Source organism: Bos mutus, chromosome 1, assembly GCF_027580195.1.
Source record: "Bos mutus isolate GX-2022 chromosome 1, NWIPB_WYAK_1.1, whole genome shotgun sequence".
NCBI classification, from domain to species: domain Eukaryota; kingdom Metazoa; phylum Chordata; class Mammalia; order Artiodactyla; family Bovidae; genus Bos; species Bos mutus.
Genome location: NC_091617.1, coordinates 126083328 through 126103625, shown reverse-complemented (window position 1 = coordinate 126103625; position 20298 = coordinate 126083328). Strand labels below are relative to the sequence as shown.

The window sequence follows — 20298 nt, the reverse complement described above, 5'->3', positions numbered from 1 at the left end:
GGACAAAAATAGCTATGGCAATTTCTTGAGCTCTGATGTGCAGATAGCTCTCTCCAGAGAATATTTACAGGTTTTTCTACCACACGCTCAGAGCTGTTAAATTCTTTTTTTTTTTTCCTTTGGTTTTTTTTTTGGCCATACCACATGGCATTCAGGATCTTAGTTTCCCAACCAAGGATGGAACTTGTGTCCCCTGCAGTGGAAATGCAGTCTTAACTGCTGTACTGCCAGGGAAGTCCCAAAATTAAGTTCTTAATCTAAGGTTTCTTTGGGGCTTCCCTGGTGGCTCAGATGGTAAAGAATCTGCCTGTGATGCAGGAGACCTGGGTTGTCTCTGGGTTGGGAAGATCCCCTGGAGAAAAGAATGATGACCCACTCCAATATTCTAACCTGGAGAATTCCATGGATAGAGAAGCCTGGCAGGCTACAGTCCATGGGATGGAAAGAGTCAGACATTATTGAGTGACTAACACTTTCACTTTCAAGGTTTTTTGAACCATTCTGGTGATGTTAATTCAAGTTGCAAACCTGTGCTAAGGCTAGTTTTGTGAGTTCTCAGGGGATGTATTTTTTTCCATATACTCAATTTGAGATGGGCCATTTTCCCTGGGATCCTTTGGGGAAGGGAAGAGTTGGGTTTATTTCTAGTTCTTTGTTACTCTAAGGACATAGCACTACAATCCACTTTATGTTTTGAGCCACACCTCTATTCAGGATTTCCTGTTGGACTGCTCACCTTGTCCCCTGGACTGTATGATCCATTAAAATCAAAGCCCAAATCTACTGCTTTAATGATGCTGTCAAAAGGGAAAGCTGGCTTCAGGGCCGCATACCTCTCTGGGTCATTTTCTTCTCATTCTTTGACCTTTGGATATTTCTCCCTAACCTGCCTGTCAATCAACACATTTTAAAAAGATATGTTTAAAACTCTCCGAACAATGCATAGAGGAAAAGCTTCATAATGTTAGATTTGGCAGTGATTTCTTAGATATACACTAAAAGCACAAGCAACACACACACACACTCATTAAGTGAATCGGACCTCATAAAAATGAAAAACTTCTGTGCTTCAAAGGACACAATCAACCGAGTGAAAAGGGAGAAAATAATTGCAAAGCATATATGTGGTAAGGGGTTAATATCCAGAATATATAAAGAACTCATATAACTCAATAACAAGAAATAAGCAAACTGATTTTAAAATGGTCAAGGGCTTGAACAGACATTCTCTGAAGAAGATACACAAATGACCAAGAAGCACCTGAAAAGATTTTCAACACCATCAATCATTCAATTCAGTTCAGTCGCTCAGTTGTGTCCAACTCTTTGTGACTCCATGAATTGCAGCACGCCAGATCTCCCTGTCCATCACCAACTCCCAGAGTTCACTCAGACTCACGTCCATTGAGTCGGTGATGCCATCCAGCCATCTCATCTTCTGTCATCCCCTTCTCCTCCTGCCCCCAATCCCTCTCAGCATCAGGGTCTTTTCCAGTGAGTCAACTCTTCACATGAGGTGGCCAAAGTATTGGAGTTTCAGCCTCAGCATCAGTCCTTCCAATGAACACCCAGGACTAATCTCCTTTAGGATGGACTGGTTGGATCTCCTTGCAGTCCAAGGGACTCTCAAGAGTCTTCTCCAAACCACACTTCAAAAGCATCAATTCTCTGGCGCTCAGCTTTCTTCACAGTCCAACTTTCACATCCATACATGAACACTGGAAAAACCATAGCCTTGACTAGACGGACCTTTGTTGGCAAAGGAATGTCTCTGCTTTTCAATATGTTATCTAGGTTGGTCATAACTTTCCTTCCAAGGAGTTTTAATTTTATGGCTGCAATCACCATCTGCAGTGATTTTGGAGCCCAAAAAATAAAGTCTGACACTGTTTCCACTGTTTCCCTATTCTCTATTTGCCATGAAGTGATGGGACCAGATACCATGATCTTAGTTTTCTGAATGTTGAGTTTTAAGCCAACTTTTTCACTCTCCTCTTTCACTTTCATCAAGAGGCTCTTCAGTTCTTCTTTGCTTTCTGCCATAGGGTGGTGTCATCTGCATATCTGAGGTTATTGATATTTCTCCCGGCAATCTTGATTCCAGCTTGTGTTTCTTCCAGTCCAGCGTTTCTCATGATGTACTCTGCATAGAAGTTAAATAAACAGGGTGACAATATACAGCCTTGACATACTCCTTTTCCTATTTGGAACCAGTCTGTTGTTCCATGTCCAATTCTAACTGTTGCTTCCTGACCTGCATACGGGTTTCTCAAGAGGCAGGTCAGGTGGTCTGGTATTCCCATCTCTTTCAGAATTTTCCACAGTTTATTGTGATCCACACAGTCAAAGGCTTTGGCATAGTCAATAAAGCAGACATAGATGTTTTTCTGGAACTCTCTTGCTTTTTCGATGATCCAGCGGATGTTGGCAATTTGATCTCTGGTTCCTCTGCCTTTCCTAAAACCAGCTTGAACATCTGGAAGTTCATGGTTCACATATTGCTGAAGCCTGGCTTGGAGAATTTTGAGCATTACTTTACTAGCATGTGAGATGAGTGCAACTGTGCGATAGTTTGAGCATTCTTTGGCATTGCCTTTCTTTGGGATTGGAATGAAAACTGACCTTTTCCAGTCCTCTGGCCACTGCTGAGTTTTCCAAATTTGCTGGCACATTGAGTGCAGCATTTTCACAGCATCATCTTCCAGGATTTGAAATAGCTCAACTGGAATTCCATCACCTCCACTAGCTTTGTTCGTAGTGATGCTTTCTAAGGCCCACTTGACTTCACATTCCAGGATGTCTGGTTCTAGGTAAGTGATCACACCATCGTGATTATCTTGGTTGTGAAAATCTTTTTGGGGGCCACTATCAATCATTAGAGAAATGCAAATCAAAACCACCATGAGATACCACCCCATGTTAACTAAGATGGTTACTATTCAAAAAAGCAGAAAATAAAGTGTTGATGAGGATGCAGAGAAATTGGAACCCTTGTGCACTCTTGGTGGAAATGTAAAATGGTGTCACTATGGAGAATAGTATGGTGGCTCCTCCAAACATTAAAAATAGAGAACTGCTATATCATCCAGCAATTCCACTTCTGAGTACGTACCCAAGAGAATTGAAAGAAGGGTCTCAAAGAGATATTTATACATTCATGTTCATAGCAGCATTATTCACAATAGCCATAGATGGAAGCAAACCGAGTATCTACTGACAGACCAATGGGTAAACAAAATATGGTATATACATACAGTCAGATATTCAGTTCAGTTCAGTTCAGGCGCTCAGTCGTGTCCGACTCTTTGTGACCCCATGAATCACAGCACGCCAGGCCTCCCTGTCCATCACCAATTCCCAGAGTTCACTCAGACTCACGTCCATCGAGTCAGTGATGCCATCCAGCCATCTCATCCTCTGTTGTCCCCTTCTCCTCCTGCCCCCAATCCCTCCCAGCATCAGAGTCTTTTCCAATGAGTCAACTCTTCGAATGAGGTGGCCAAAGGACTGGAATTTCAGCTTTAGCATCATTCCTTCCAAAGAAATCTCAGGGCTGATCTCCTTCAGAATGGACTGGTTGGCTCTCCTTGAAGTCCAGGTGACTCTCAAGAGTCTTCTCCAACACAACAGTTCAAAAGCATCAATTCTTCGGCGCTCAGCCTTCTTCACAGTCCAACTCTCACATCCATACATGACCACAGGAAAAACCATAGCCTTGACTAGACAGACCTTTGTTGGCAAAGTAATGTCTCTGCTTTTGAATATGCTATCTAGGTTGGACATAACTTGAAGGAAATTCTGACACATGCTACAACATGGATGAACCTTGAAGTGAGTGAAATAAGTCAGAAACAAAAGGATAGTGTATCATTTCACTTATATGAGGTACCTAGAGTAGTCAAATTCATAGAGCAGACAGTAGAATTGGCAGTTGCCAGGGGCTGGGGGCTGAGAACAATGGGAGCGTTTGTTGAATGGGTACAGAGGCTCAGTTTTGACCAATGGAAAACATTCAGGAGAGGAATGGTGATGGGGCTTGCACAACAGTGTGAATACACTTAAAGCCACAGAGATGTACACTTAAAAGTTATTAAAATGGTAAATTTTATATGTTTTTGACTTTAATTTTAAAATGAATCTTTAAAAAGTTATTTTAAATATATAAACAGAATTTTTAATTTTTTTTTATTCAGAGGCTCAGTCAGGTACTCAGTTCATTCAAATTGGAAAGAGAATGCTATTCATGCATGTTAAAAGTGATCCTTAACAGTTCCTTAAAATGTAGCCCTCTTGGTAATCTACAGGCTTCTCTGGTGGCTCAGATGGTAAAGGATCTGCCTACAATGCAGGAGATTCCTGAGTTTGATCCCTGAGTGGGGAAGATACCCTGGAGAAGAGAATGCCTACCCATTTCAGTATTCTTGCCTGGAGAATCCCATGGACAGAGGAGCCTGGTGGGCTATAGTCCATGGGGTCACAAAGAGTCGAACACAGCTGAGCAACTAACACTTTTACTTTTTCACTTTCTCGGTCAGCTGAAGGCTGCTGAGAAATTCTATCAGACGGCCGTGGTCTTGCCCACAGCAGGGCGGGTAACCCTGCAAACCACTGGTTGAGATCTTTAGGACCTGGTCCAGAGTTTATTTTGCACAGACCAACGTTAACATCAGCAGGGATGTGCCACATAGCCTCCTCTGTCAGAAATACAGCTTGAGAAATCTGATCCAGCACTCAAACTAGACTTTCTCTCATTAAAGAAGCCTCAGGCACCAGCTCTGTAGTTAAGATTGCAAGGGCTTTTTTATTCTCAACCAAGCTGTAATTTGGAATCCTGTCTCTGACCCACATGTCATTACCTCACAAAACCCTACATCCTCCAAACCCTACCAAAGTCACTTTCAGGCTTAAATTCTGTACTGAGGGAATCCTCAGGTCATGGTGATTCTAATTGCTAAAAAGGCAGCTTTCGTGTTTTTTAGCTTTAAATACTTTTTCCTATCAGGTTGGAATTTCACTGTCATTGGGATCCTTCGTTACAGCAAGAAATGACCTTGCCTTAGACTTGTGCTTATATTGTGCTACCGTGTATTTTCTCTCATCATAAAGCTTGATGTTTCCTGAACAATTCTTCAATGAGTCTTCATTTTATCTTTTATTTTAAATTTTTATTTATTTTGCCACGCCAAGCAGCTGTGGGATCTTAGTCCCCTAACCAGGGATCGAAACCTGGCCCTTGGCAGTGATAGCATGGAGTCCTAACCACTGGACAGCCAGGGAATTCCTAGTGAGTCTTCATTTTAAAGGGAAATTATTTTGTTTTTGTGCCACTTTCTCTTTGGGTAACTAGAAAGTTATCTTAGAGGCCAAAATGTTGAATAATTAACATAAGTGACTTTGAAGTAATTTATAAAAACACAGATCATATTCAACCATGCTGCTGCTGCTGCTGCTAAGTCACGTCAGTCATGTCTGACTCTGTGTGACCCCATAGACCGCAGCCCACCAGGCTCCCCCATCCCTGGGATTCTCCAGGCAAGAACACTGGAGTGGGTTGCCATTTCCTTCTCCAATGCATGAAAGTGAAACGTGAAAGTAAAGTTGCTCAGTTGTGTCCGACTCTTAGCGACCCCATGGACTGTAGCCTATGAGGCTCCTCCATCCATGGGATTTCCCAGGCAAGAGTACAGGAGTGGGGTGCCATTGCCTTCTCCAATATTCAACCATAGTAGTGTTTAAAAGTTAAATGAAGAATAAACTCGAATATAAAAAACCAAACACAGATCATGTTTGTTTTCATTGTGTCTGCACTTTTAACCTTGCATTCTCAGGCTTTGCTTCTAGAATCGAAGGGGCACACCCGCTGCCCGTTTACCACCCTGGAACTCATTGACTGCAAGATGGATCCATGGTCTCTGGGGAGGCTTGGGCAGGCTTTGCATCTCAGCAGTCTGCATGTTCTTGTCCTCGACTACTGCAGGTAAGGCTGGAATGCAGATCCTTCAAAGTTCCCCATGCCTACGCCCGCCCTCGCTGGCAGCTGGGGGAGGCAAAGGCAGGGGAGGGAAATATCCTAGTTCCTTGTGTCTAATCAAGTCATTGCTGCAAAGGACACCCTAAAACTTCCTTAGAGTTCATGTTCCTAGTAAATGTTAGGGTTCTCAAAAAGAGTCTCTAGTCATTTGTTTATTCTTTTAACAAACATTTGTCGAAGGCTAGTTTGTCCAAGGCATGGTGCTTGTTGCTAAGGAAGATATAAGTGTACTTAAGGCACTGCCACTGTCCAAGGGAGTCCTCAGTGTACAGAGGGAGGAGACACGCTCTTGATTATGTAAAGCACAAGGCGGAAAGTCTGAATATCACAAAAGTTGTTGATATACATTTTAGCAGTAGTTTGGATAAGGGGAATTGCAGTTCCATAGACATGGTCAGTGTTCACTAGGAAAGAAGGTGGGAGGAAAGGTATGGTGCCAGACAAGAGCAGAGCAAGTCCTTCAGAGGGCTGGGCTCCGAGTGGTCAAGGGAGGTCAAAGTCAATAATACTAATAATGACAATATTTGCTAATGGTTATTACTGCATGCCAAGCACAGGACGTGGATTTTCTCATTACAGTAGATATGTATCAATATATACCATTACATAGAGATGTATGATTATAATGATAGATATGTACCGTTTCTAACCCTTGACTATAGGTAAGGAAAAACTCAGGGGGATTAACTGGCTTGTTCAAGGCCATTTGGTTCTTAGGGATGGAGACTAGATGTGAATTCAGGTGTCTGATTCAGAGTCCACCTTTAATCAATGATACTAGACTGCTGGGGTCTTAATTTACAATCCATAAAAGATTTCAAACTGCTTATGTGATCTGGGGTCGGTCGTGCCACCTGTCTGATCTATGAGCTGATCTCTTCCACTTCCCAAGTCTATGATTCTGTGACTCTTGCCACGGAGCCAGGTGGTGCCCTGTACTCAAAAGGCCAGTGGGCTGTGAAGTCATGCCTGAGAAGTGGTAGCTCAGTGACACAAAGACCCCACTAAAGGACTGGGATCTTATTAGGGCCCTGGTGGTGACAGAGAACAAGTCCATCAGCACAAGCTGGGGAAAGTCAATATTCTGTGGAGATTCTCCGCGTTTCTGAAATGCTGGGAGGAGCCTTATGCTGTTACTTCAGTCATGTCTGACTCTGTGTGAACGTACAGACTGAAGCCTGCCAAGGCTTCTCTGTCCGTGGGATTCTCCAGGCAAGAATACTGGAGTGGGTTACCATGCCCTCCTCCAGGGGACCTTCCTGCCCAGGGATCAAACCTGCATCTCTTATGTCTGCTGCATTGTAGGCGGATTCTTTACCACTGAGCCACCAGGAGCCTTAGGGTCTCTTAATTCAGGGCAGCAGAAGGACAGGGTCCTTGGGACACCATGCAGTGATTCAGGAGCAGCCACAGAGCTCCCCAAATGGACCAAGTAGAACCAACCCCACTGCTAGGAGACCCTCTAGACTCCAGTTGCTGTGCTGGACCCAGAGACCTGCACTGCGGGGAAGAAAGAAGGAATTCCCGTCTTTAAGAAACAGCTTGTTTTAATTGTCAGTGGAAATACTGCTGCTGCTGACACCTAGAGCTGTCAGGGTTGGGTAGCTGGGAGTCTGCACTGAGACCTCAACATGGACAGATTGCAGGTCACTGCCCTCTGGGGACTGGAGCTCTGTCCTCAGCGTTTTCCCTGATAGACTATGAAGTCCAGCAGGCAGGACGCCCCTCTTTCTCATACACAGCTGCATCCCCTCAGCCACTGTGGTCCTCAATAATTACTTGTTGAATACATCTATAAATTTTAAAGTTATTTCTGTCAGTACTGTTCACTTCATTTTTTAAATTTTTATTTATTTTATTCTTGGCTGTGCTAGGTCTTCGTTTCTTTTGTGAGGGCTTTCTCTAGTTGTGGAGAGCAGGGGCTACTCTTCATTGATGGGCATGGGCTTCTCATTACAGTGGCTGCAGAGCATGGGCTCTGGGCGTGTGGGCTTCACTAGTTGTGGTACACAGGATTAGTTATTCTGTGGCATGTAGGATCTTTCTGGACCAGGGATCGAACCTGTGTCCCCTGCATTGGCAGGTGGATTCTTATCCACTGTGCCACCAGGGAGTATATATGAGTTTAGTCGTTCAGTCATGTCTGACTCTTTGTGATCCCATGGACTGTAGCCTGCCAGGCTCCTCTGTCCATGGGATACTCCAGGCAAGAATACTGGAGTGGGTCGCCATGCTCTCCACCAGGGGGTCTTCCCAGCCCAGGGATCCAACCCAGGTCTCCCGTGTTGCAGGCAGATTCTTAACCATCTGAGCCACCTGGGAAGTCCTGTGCCACCAGGCAAGTTCTCACTTTATTTTAAAGTTCAAGCCTTGACTTTGCAAATTCCCCAAACATGTTGCTAGGCCTCAGTTTCTTGACCTAATCCCTACCTACCCACAGAGGCTGTTGCTGGCATGAATGAGATGATGGGTGTGATTTCACTTTGAAACTCTAGGGATTGTGCAGATTAAGGCAAGAGGACCTCAGGGCCAAGGAGGGCTGAGAGGTTTAACTTTCCTGAACCTGCTGTGGACATGGCTTAAGAGGATTCTCCTTACAGAGTCCTGGTACCAGTGAGTCTTCCCAGACTACCAACTGGGCCACCTCTCTCACCTTCAGGATTCACAACTTGCTCTCCATCTGCTCCCTTGAATGGGTACTTCAAACAGTCCTCTGCTCTCTTTGCCCAGGAGGCAGACTCCGGGTCCCCTTTCCTCCACAGGCAGGCTGCCCGCCTCATTCATCCCAGCCGACCCCCACAGGCAGCCCTAGCCCTGGAAGCCTAAACTGAGGACCAGCAGAAGTACTGCTCACTGCCTTGGAAGTACTTAACATTAATAATCCAATGGGTAGCATAAATTTTAAAGTTCCTATCCTTTCTTTTTAGATTTACACATGAAGAAATTGAGAGTATTTTCTCAGGCCTGGAGAACAACCAAAGGCTTCAGAGCCTCAGTCTGCGCTACTGTGGTCTGGGGCCACAGAATGGACCGAGGCTGGGCTCCATCGTATGCCACAGTGCCATTCGGTGAGAGGGTCCCCTGCTCCCCGCCACCCCCGCCCCGTCACATCTTGGCACTGTTGCGTCTTGAGTTATATAAACACTTACTTACAGAGCCTGCTAACCCATGAGTTCTTAGATTTTTTATTACGTTTCTCATCATGTTTTCCTCCTCTAGTTATTTTGTTTCTCTTTTCTTAATTATAATAGAAAGATCCTTTAGTTATATTTGAGAATCAAGGGTGTTGTGCTAAATGCCTGTTTTGGCCGGCTGATGCAGTTACTAGGTCTATTTTTTATGACGTGGCCTATTATTATTTATTATGATTATTTATGTATTATTTTGTAACTAGGCCTATTATTTTATGAGTTGAAGACCTCAAATCTAAATTTGACAGAGGGGAAAAAATATCTAATGAACAGTGTATTTCGCCCCTTCCCCAGTGAGCTGCACCTCGGTGGCAATTACTTGCAATGTTCTGGAGCTCTGGGTCTCCTCAGACCCCTGGCAGAGTATGCAGAGATACAGGGGAAAGACCAACTGGCCATTTCCTCACCAGACACTGGGAACCCCCCTCCGCTGCTCCAAGGTAAGCTGTGGGAAACTTGGTCCTAGGCTCATTCACTAAGTCGCTAAGTCGCTGCAGTCGTGTCCGACTCTGCCCGACCCCACAGGCGGCAGCCCACCAGGCTCCCCCGTCCCTGGGATTCTCCTAGGCTCATTGGGGCCGCCTAAAAGATGGAACCTTTGTTTTGCAATTAAAGGTGACCTTCCCAGTGATTCAAGGAGATTCTTCTTCCTGAGAATGTGTAGGGACAGAATAACAGGTCCCCAAAGATGTCTTTGTCCTAATCTTCAGATCCTGTGACTATCTTTGCTCACATGGCAAAAAGATCATTGTAAGAGGGAGGCAGGCAGTTAGAGTCAGAGAGAAGGAAGTATTAGAATAGAAGGAGAGGTTGGAGTGACGTGAGGTAGTGTTCATAAGCCATGGTGGCCTGTAGGAGCTAGAAGGGACAAGGAAACAAGTTCTTTTCAGAGCCTCCAAAAGGAATGCGGGTCCACTGACACCTTGACTTTTGCCTATAGGAGCCCTTTTGGACTCTGACCCCCAGAGTTGTAAAATGATACACGTGTACTATTTTAAGCCACTAAGTTTGTGGTCTCTGTTACAACTGCTTTGGTTCCTGATAAGAGCTCTCTTCCTGGCCAGCTGATGGCCCCGCTCTTGCTTTGTCCTCACAGGGTCTTTCCTAGGTATGTGAAGGCAGACAGAGCAAGCTCTCTGGTTTCTGACAAGAACACTAATCTTGGGCTTCCTTGGTAGCCCAGTGGTTAAGAATCCACCTGCCAATGCGGGAGACATGGAAAGATTCCACATGCTGCAGGGCAACTGAGCCCACGAGCTGCAATTAATGAAGCCTGTGTGCTCTAGAGGCTATGCTCCACAACAGGAAAAGCCACCACGACGAGAAGCCAAAGCATTGCAACTAGGGAGTAGCCCCCGCTCTCTGCAACTAGAGAAGACCTGTGCACAAACCAGTCCATGGAGTTCTCCAGGCCAGAATACTGGAGTGGGTAGCCTTTCCCTTCTCCAGGGGATCTTCCCAACCCAGGGATCAAGCGCAGGTCTTCCGCATTGCAGGCAGATTCTTTACCAGCTAAGCCATAAGGGAAGAACACTGAAGACCCAGCACAGCCAAAAATAAAGAGAGAGACCCCAGAGTTCCCTTACTGTTTCACCTTGTGGGATTATAGCAAGAAGACAGCCATCTGTGAACCAGGATGCAGGCTCTCACCAGACACTGAATCTGCTGGTACCTGGATCTTGGACTTCCCAGCCTCTTCTGGACTGTGAAGAATAATTATTGTTTATAAGCCACCCAGTCCACGGTGTTTTGTTATAACAGCCCAAACACATTAAGACAAAGAGTACACACAAACTTCCCAGTAGCAACGTTTGTGGGAATGTGGATGGTTTCTTAAAATGTCCAGATTCTCACCTTTCATAATGACCCAGTACCTGTGGTTGGTATCATTGGTCACAATCATCATTCTACTTTGTGAAAGAAAGGCACACCTGTCCCCCATCAAGTATCTGAGCAGAGTATCTCCCCTAGGGTTCAGAAACAAAGAGATAGTTCAAAATATGAGTGTGTTTAAAAAAAAATGAATGACTCTAATAACTCAGAAATAAATCATGTTTTACAGGTCACATGGCTTCGAATTTTTGCTTTTAACAAAATTGAAGGAGGAATTAAGTTATAAATAGATCATTAAAAAAATTTTTTTTAATAAAAAAAATAAAATAAAATTCTGTGTTGCCATGATGATGCCTGGTTCCACCTGAACTTAACTTTTCTCAAACCTTGAACTAACCAGTGCATTTTTCTCATGGAAATGTTTTTCTTAAACTATGTTAATGAACTATGTATTTACCCTAGATTCTGTCTTTCTTTAAATTGGTTCCAGTTCCGGTTGGCCTAAGACTCAGAAATGACATTACAAACCAGTATGTTTTACTCATGCAAATGTTATCTTAAGCCATGTTAATGAGACTATGTCTTTGCTTGGAAAACTGCCTTTCTTCAAGATTCATGTCAATTGTTTTATGATCCAGGACAACTCACCTTGTGCCAATGTTATCTCAAAATGTATGTTGAGGTGAGGGGCCTGGTGCCAGTCTCTGAGTTTTGAGATATTTCCTTTCTCTAATTATCAGCCTGCTAGTAGGTATATAACTTCCTACTAAAGACTAGTAGGAGGGTACTACTTCTGCCCCCTTTTGATGTCTATGTCGGAAGCTTTCTCTATCTCTTTTATACTTTAATAAAACTTTATTACACACACACACACACAAATTTTTTTTTGGTCAATCACTATATAGTTTTTAGCCCATAACTCAGGAGTTCAAGGGCTTCCCTGATGGCTCAGCAGGTAAAGAATTCCCCTGCAATGCAGGAGACACAGGGGACGCGGGTTCCATCCCTTGGTTGAGAAGATCACCTGGAGGAGGGAAATGGCAACCCACTCCAGTATGCTTGCCTGAAAAACCCTGTGGACAGAGGAGCCTGATGGGCTACAGTCCATGGGGTTGCAAAGAGTCAGAAATGACTGAGCGATTGGCACACACGCAGGAGTTCAAATAATTGAATAATACTGCTGTGATAAAACTCCTGGGATTTATTTGAATTTTAGATGCTGCTGCTAAGTCACTTTAGTCGTGTCTGACTCTGTGCGACCCCATAGACGGCAGCCCACCAGGCTCCCCCGTCCCTGGGATTCTCCAGGCAAGAACACTGGAGTGGGTTGCCATTTCCTTCAATGCATGAAAGTGAAAAGTGAAAGCGAAGTCGCTCAGTCGTGTCTGACTCTTTGCGACCCCATGGACTGCAGCCTACCAGGCTCCATCCATGGGATTTTCCAGGCAAGACTACTGGAGTGGGGTGCCATTAATTAATTATAAGTGTGTTCCATGCAATGTTTGGGATACACTTAAAATGATTATTCTTTGTTTATCTGACATTTAAATTGAACTGGGTGTCCTGTCTTTGGAGGACAAGAGAGAGTAAATCTGCTGAAGCTATTATCCCATTCCCATCCATATGAATAAGATTTCTCAGCAGTTACGACTATAGCAATAAAAAAGAGAAAAAGCACTGATGCTGAAGTCTGCTTCATTTTAGCAGTGATATTTTTTAATAAATACATGAATTAATTATAAAAATAAATAAAACAGCACCATCCATCTCTTTGGGAGAGGTGGTCAATAAAATTTTATTTTTGTATTTAATTAGGATTTATCAAAATATATAAAATATATTGTATTCATCAATTGCATATGTCTAAACATTGAGTAATAACTACAGAAGACTTTTTAATACTTTAGAGGCTTATGATCACAACAAATTTTTAAAATTTAAATACTTGTAAGTGAAGCATTTTTTTTTACAGAGAAGTATTATAGGATGACCCATAAATGACTTTCAAATATAAAATTCTATAGAGTTATTAAAATGAAAATACTAGTAAAAACACAGGAAAAAAGGGAATCATGTAAAGTGATTCAGTTACATATACATATATAACTTTTTTCAGATTTTTTTCCCTTATAGGTCATTACAAAATATTTATTATAGTTTCCTGCACTATACAGGAGGTCCTTGTTGGTTATCTACTTTATATATAGCAGTGTGTATATCAGAGAAGGCAATGGCACCCCACTCCAGTACTCTTGCCTATAAAATCCCATGGATGGGGGAGCCTAGTAGGCTGCAGTCCATGGGATCGCTAAGAACTGGACATGACTGAGCGACTTCACTTTCACTTTTCCCTTTCATGCATTGGAGAAGGAAATGGCACCCCACTCCAGTGTTCTTGCCTGGAGAATCCCAGGGATGGGGGAGCCTGGTGGGCTGCCGTCTATGGGGTTGCACAGAGTCAGACACAACGGAAGCGACTTAGCAGCAGCAGCAGCAGCAGCAGTGTGTATATGTCAATCCCAAACTCCTAATTTATCCCTCTCCTCACCCTAGATTTTATTTTTAAGTGTCAATATTTTCTATATGTTAGAATTTTCATCCTTTGAAATTTTAAAACTTATGATGAACAAGTGTAGATACCAAACTAAAAAGTTACAAGATTGTTTATAACTTTTCCATTTCCCTCTAGGATGTTATTGAAGGCAAAAATGTCTTGAGGCCAATGCTTCGTAAGGCCCAAATGTTTGATTTCCTTTTCTGCTCTGTGAGCTACTTGAGGCTCCTGGTAGCTTCTTGCCAGAGGTGGGCACAGAAGCTTTCTACTGCCGACCACCAAGGAGGCATGAATGCCTCACTATCCAATGACAAGTTTGCTTTCTTAATTACTTGTTATAATGTATAAAATGCAATTTTGGGAATAACGCTCCTTCTTTCCTTTATCATATGTATGTGTGTGTGTGTTTACCTGTGTCTTTCCTTACACACATGTTAGAGCATAAAACAAAGATCCCTGCCCTGAGGAGAGGGCTGGGAACACAGTGTGCTTGTGTACGTGTGTGTGTGTGAGCGGTGGGGGGAGTCAGACAACTTTTAAAAAGCATAACAAATATATACCAGCTATAGTTTACTATAAGATGATAACTGCTGTGGAAAAAAGGAAAAAACAATCAAGGTAAGTAAGTTTGGGAACCTGGGGAAGGAAAAAATGGTTGGGGTGTGATTTTGTTTTATTTTTATCCTCAAATACAAATAGCTTTATAGTTTGCTAATACACACACACACACACACACGGTCAGGTGCAAATATAGCAATACGGAAAATTCTTAGAAGTAGAATTATAGGGCCAAAAGGCATGTGAATTTAGTGACTTTATTTTTATCTTAGCATTTATTTATTTGGCTGTGTTGGGTCTTGGTTGCAGAACTCAGGATCTTTGTTGCGTGATCTTCATTGTGTCACATAGGCTTCAGAGTGCGTGGGCTCAGTAGTTGTAACACAGGAGCTTAGTTAACCCCTGGCATGTGGGATCTTAGTTTCCTCACCAGGAATCGAACCGGCATCACCTGCGTTGCAAGGCAGATTCTTAACCCCTGGACCACCAGGGAAGTCCCTAGAGTGACTTTAAATAGATGGTTGAGTATAGGCTTCCTTGAAGAGGTGGCATTTGTGCACAGACACAGGAGGGGAGGGATCGAGCCTGCAGATAAATGAGGAGTGTTCCAGGAACACCCCAAGGCCGGCACACAAGGAGCAGCAGGTGCCTGGGCAGTCCCGGGGCCAGGAGTCACGTGCCTTCCTTGTTAGCTAGGAAAGCACAGAGGAATCAGGACTGAGTCGGGACTTAGGTTTGAGAAGGACCACTCAGTCTGTGTGGCAAACAGACTCAGTGTGGGTGGGGGGCACAGAGACCTTCTGGGAGGCTGTTGTCACTCAGATGAGCAGTGGTGGTGAGAGGTGAGAGGGTTCCACCCAGGTGAGACGAGACGGCAGCAGAGGACGCTCTACATCTACACTGCTTCCTGGTCGATGGGATGTGGGGTGTGAGAGAGAGGGAAAGAAGGGTCCAGAGTGACCCTAGTGTGATAATATATCAGAATGTATACTTATTTATTTTATAACTTTACCTATTTATTTATTTTTGTTTTTGACTGTGCCAGGTCTCTGCTGCTGCATGTAGGCTTTCTCTAGTTGCAGCAAGCAGTGGTTACTCTCTAGTTGCAACAGTGGCTTCTCTTGAGAAGTTGTGGAGCTCTAGGGTGCTCAGGCTCAGTAGTTGTAATGCATGGGCTTAGTTTCTCCACGGCATGTGGAATCTTTCTGGACCAGGAATCGAACCTGTGTCCCTGGCTTTGGAAGGTGGATTCTTAACTACTGGGCCACTAGGGTTGTCTCCAATATATGTATTTAAATGTGCCAAAAATGTTTTCTTCTCTGCTACATTCTTACTAATTCCTGAGAATGGAGCCACTGGTATAGAGGGCAACTGTGGAACTGAAAGAAGGGTTTACACACGGCCCTCAGGTTGGTTCTTCAGGTGCTGCCTGGCTGCATGCTTTCTTCAAGCCTTTGAGGGGAGAAACATGAAAAAGACAAGACAGAAGTAAAGTCAGTGGGTCAGATAATTCTTTTTTATGAGAAATACCTCTGCCCAAAGTATACATAAAATGAAGGCAATAAATGATATTAGAGAGTGTCAAAAATCCATGCATGCAACTTTGAATTATTATTTTTTTAACCTTTTAATTTTTTTCATACAGCCAGACAGAGAGGAAGTTCACCTCTGAACCAGATTGCAGAGTCATCCAGGGCTGTAACAGTGAAACCTACCTCAGGGAAGAAGAGAAAAAAAGGTATTTTTGGTTATTTAAACTGTTCCTCTTACTTCATTCATCTTGTAAATCACTTCCTCCTTTCATAGCCTGTGTGTAATTACTAAAGTAATTACCCCAAACAGAGAGAAAAACTCAAGTGCAGAAAAAGACTCAGTGTCTGATGGCTTCATATAAACCTAGTACTGATCAGCTTAGCCATACCCACGGGAACTATAACCACAAGAGGAATATGACTCTGCCACATTCAACAAGTCCAAAAAAAAATAAAAAAATTACAGAAACACTCTGCAATAAACAGAAGGCCTGATAAATTCAGCTTGGAAACTCTTTTCCTCTGCTCATTCCTTAGAGGTAGAAATGGAGCACATACCTTGAGAAAACCACAATCCAAAAAGACACATGCACCCCAATGTTTATTGCAGCGCTATTTGCAATAGCCAGGACACGGAAGCAACCTAGATGTCCATCGACAGATGAATGGATAAAGAGGCTGTCGTACATATATACAATGGAATATTACTCGGCCATAAAAAGGAACAAATTTGAGTCAGTTGTAGTGAGGTGGATGAACCTAGAGCCTTTTATCCAGAGTGAAGTAAGTCAGAAAGAGAAAAGCAAATATTGTATATTAACACACACGCACACACACATGTATGTGGAATCTAGAAAAACAGTCTGCTGGACATGGCAGGGGAAGGCGTGGATAGCGCAAATTGAGAGTAGCATCGACATATATACACTGCCATGTGAAGGCTAGACAACTAGCAGGAAGCTGCTGATTAACACAGGGAGCCCAGCCTGGCACTCTGTGACGACCTAGAGGGATGGGATGAGGGGAGGAGGGAGACTCAAGAGAGAGGGAACGTATGTAAAATCATGACTGATTTGAATTGCTGCACATCAGAGACCATCACAACATTGTAAAGCAATTATGCTCCAGTTAAAAAAAGGTAGAAACAGGGTAATTTAGAGGGAATTTTAAGAAGTCACCAGCTCCATAACCTCTGAGCAAGATTAAACTGAGAGAGAAGCTGTCCAAGTATTAAAGGTTTGCACTAAATGGTAGGGAACCAGGATTCCATTCCCAGTACTCGCCCTGATGGTCTCAGCCTCCTGTTTTGCAAGTCAAGGACTTGTGCTCACAGCTTCCTAAATTCCACTCTAGCTTTAACATTTTGAAGTTACGAAGAGACAGCACAAGATGATTGATCACTGGATGTGTCATGAGCAGTCTTTGGGAAATTCCTCGTGGAAGCTAGCCTAACTTTCTGTTATTCTGTTTTAGTCCACTTTTTTTTTGTTTTGTAATTTGTGGTCGTAGGCCCTTATAATGAAGCTTTTCACCCTTTGGCTTTCTCATCCCCAATTTTAATCTGTTCTTACGTGGTCTTTTTTCTGTCCTTGAATTATTCTTCTTTTCTGTGAAATCTCACTGAATTTGAAAAAAATATAATTTAGTGATCTAAAAAAGCCAGATGAAAAGGTAAAGTGAGAACATTTATCAGGCCCTGGCTGTTGTCTGATGTGAATAGTCTTTCTGCTGAATAGTGACTCAACAGTCCTATCCCCTCAGACGTCATCCAGCCCAGTGTAAGGACTGTCCTCTGTACGGCAACCTGGCTTGGACACACTGATCCTCCTCATCCCCAGAGGAACCCCAGCCAACTCCTCTGAGAGCATTTTTGGTTGAAAATATTCCCAAATGGCAACTGTCTAAAACAAACGATAACCTAGTATGGTGCTCCTCCTCCTCCTCTTCCTCCTTCCTCTTCCCCCCTTTAGTAGATTTTCCAAAATCCACTAGCACTATTTTAAAAAAATTTTTAAATTAAAAAACAATGCAGGACTTCCCTGGCAGCTCACAGGGGTAAAGAATCCACCTGCCGATACAGGAGACATGGGTTCAATCCCTGATGCAGGAAGATCCCATATTCGGAGAAAGAACTAAACCTGTGCACCACAGCTACTGAGCCTGTGCTTTGGAGCCCGGGAACCACAACTGAAGCCCTCGCGTTCTATGGCCCGTGCTCAGCGACAAGAGAAGCTCCGGCAATGAGAAGCCCACGCGCTGAAACTAGGGAGTAGCCCCCGCTCACCACAACTAGAGAAAAGTCCATACAGCAGGGATGAAGACTCAGCACAGACATAAATAAATACATTTTAAAAATTAAAAAAAAAAAAAAAGGCAATGCAAGCCACAAGCCTATAATCTTAGCTGGAACAAGAGTACATGGGAGGGTAGACATGGCAAGAGGGGTGGGTCACATTAAGGAGGATTGCATGCCAGGCCAAAAGTTTGGACTTAATCCAATAGACAATGGGAGCATTAAAGTCTTTTGTCTCCCAAGGAATTCTGTGCCTGGAATCAATAGAAACCACTTTGTATCTAATATTTATTTACTTTGTAGCCTCTTGTCAAAGTAGAGCATTTTCATGCTATCCAGACTTCACAAAGCAAATTAAAAAATAGCTTCCTATACTGGATAGTTACTTTCACAGTCATAAGGTGTTTATTTGTCTGAGGACAAGGTTGGTCTTTGGTAGAAGAGTTCTACATGTTTCAAAATAAGAGTCAGATAGAGCTGATTTACATCAACCTCCTGGGTGAGGAGTCCACATGGTTTCCATTTGGTCCCAATTGGAAACAGCCAAACTATTTTTATGCTCGCCCCTTTGTGGACAAGAGGCTTTTGGTCTGCTGCTTGGAAAGTTGAACTCTACTATACCCCTATTCAGAAGCCTGACACCCTTTCTATTCCTTCCAAATGAATTACAGAAACTTGACAACATCAGCACTCACGTGGGTGAGGTCTGGCTTGGCCTACCCTAGTCACACGCTTGTCAGGTCCATAAGGAGCCAGAGGATGGATGAACACTGAAAATCACTGAGAGGTCATCAGAAATAGTCATCTGCAGATAAGACAGCTCCCTGTGCCCCATTCAGCTTGACTTGTCATGTCACCTCAAGGCCCTCAAAGTTCAGAAGACCCAGCAAGGACTTAGGAGTGCTCTGTCCCCTGGGTCTGCTCCATTTCCCAGCCCAAGCCCCACACCATAGTTTCCAGGATTGTCCTAACTCTCAAGGATTTAGAACTGGGAGCCCCAAACATATGGCTTAGATGTGTTCAGGGAGCAAAATCTGACACATGCTCAGTCCCCAAGCTTGTATGTGCTTTCAATTGTATCCAATTCTTTGCACCCCTGTGGACTGAAGCCTACCAGGCTCCTCTATCCATGAAATTTTCCAGGCAAGAATACTGGAGTAGGTTGCCATTTTCTATTCCAGAACAGACCCTTGCTACAGTACTAAAGTCACTCAGGTGGCAAATTCACTTCCCCAAATAAACTATTCGTGTTTATATCATTGCCACAGACCATAGGAATGCTAGTGGCTTTAAGGAATGCAAGGGTCAAGTTCAAAAGTCAAGATGTAATCTTCAAAACAGCTTTATTAGTTCCAAGTCAGGAAATTACTGGTTATAATCCAGAAATTGTTTTACTCAAGATTTTATCCTGAGTGATAGCTAGACAATGGAATCTTTGTGGACAGGTTCCAAGGTCCAAGGTGTGAATCACCCAACACTAATTACACTTTGCTTCCTTAAGTCCTGCAATCAATAGGATTTATATTCTGGCTGATAAACCTCTGGTAATCACACAGAAAATCGCACATGCTCCTTGTTGATGGAAATAAGCTGTTTTAATAAGTTTAAAAAGACAAAAGCCAACTTCAAGAAGAAGGTCCTACCGGGACCTGGCATCCACAGATGAACACTGAGTAATGGTTCGCATTCTGATGCCCACCGGAATGAGTGATACCCATCTGTTGGTCTCAGAAGAGGCTAGATGGGAATTTCTGGCTCCATAAAAATTTACACTTGATCTTTGGATGTGGGCTCATATGGGAAACAGCTCTCTCTGGAAGGAATGGGGCTTCCCAGGTGGGGCTAGTGGTAAAGAACCTGCCTGCCAATGCAGGAGGAGAAAGAGACACAGGTTTGATCCCTGGGTGGGGAAGATGCCCTGGAGGAGGGCATGGAAGCCCACTCTAGTATTCTTGCCTGGATAATTCCACAGACAGAGGAGCCTGGCAGGCTACAGTCCACAGGGTCACAAAGAATCGGACACAGCTGAAGCGATTTAGCACAGCACAGCACAGCAGCTGGAAGGAATGAGAAGAGGTTCATCAGCTGTGAAAGAGAGAGCATTCTAGGCAAAGGGAAGGGAAGTGAAGTGAAGTGGAGTCGAGTCGCTCAGTCGTGTCCGACTCTTTGCGACCCGTGTCCAACTCTTTGCGACCCCATGGACTGTAACCTACCAGGCTTCTCCATCCATGAGATTTTCCAGGCAAGAGTACTTGAGTGGGTTGCTATTTCCTTCTCCAAGGCAAAGGGAACCAGGTGAGAAAAGG

General features: G+C 43.6%; 1 protein-coding gene across 4 annotated transcripts in view; it reads left to right on the top strand.

Moving 5' to 3' along the window:
* LOC106701464 (uncharacterized) overlaps positions 1–20298 on the top strand; it is a 63622-nt gene that overhangs the window by 9013 nt on the left and 34311 nt on the right. For all 4 annotated transcript variants that reach the window (XM_070375219.1, XM_070375227.1, XM_070375211.1 and 1 more), the window contains 4 exons: positions 5829–5977; positions 8959–9099; positions 9517–9662; positions 15813–15905. In XM_070375219.1, the coding sequence (XP_070231320.1) occupies positions 5829–5977; positions 8959–9099; positions 9517–9662; positions 15813–15905 (529 nt within the window). The remainder of the gene's footprint in view (positions 1–5828; positions 5978–8958; positions 9100–9516; positions 9663–15812; positions 15906–20298) is intronic.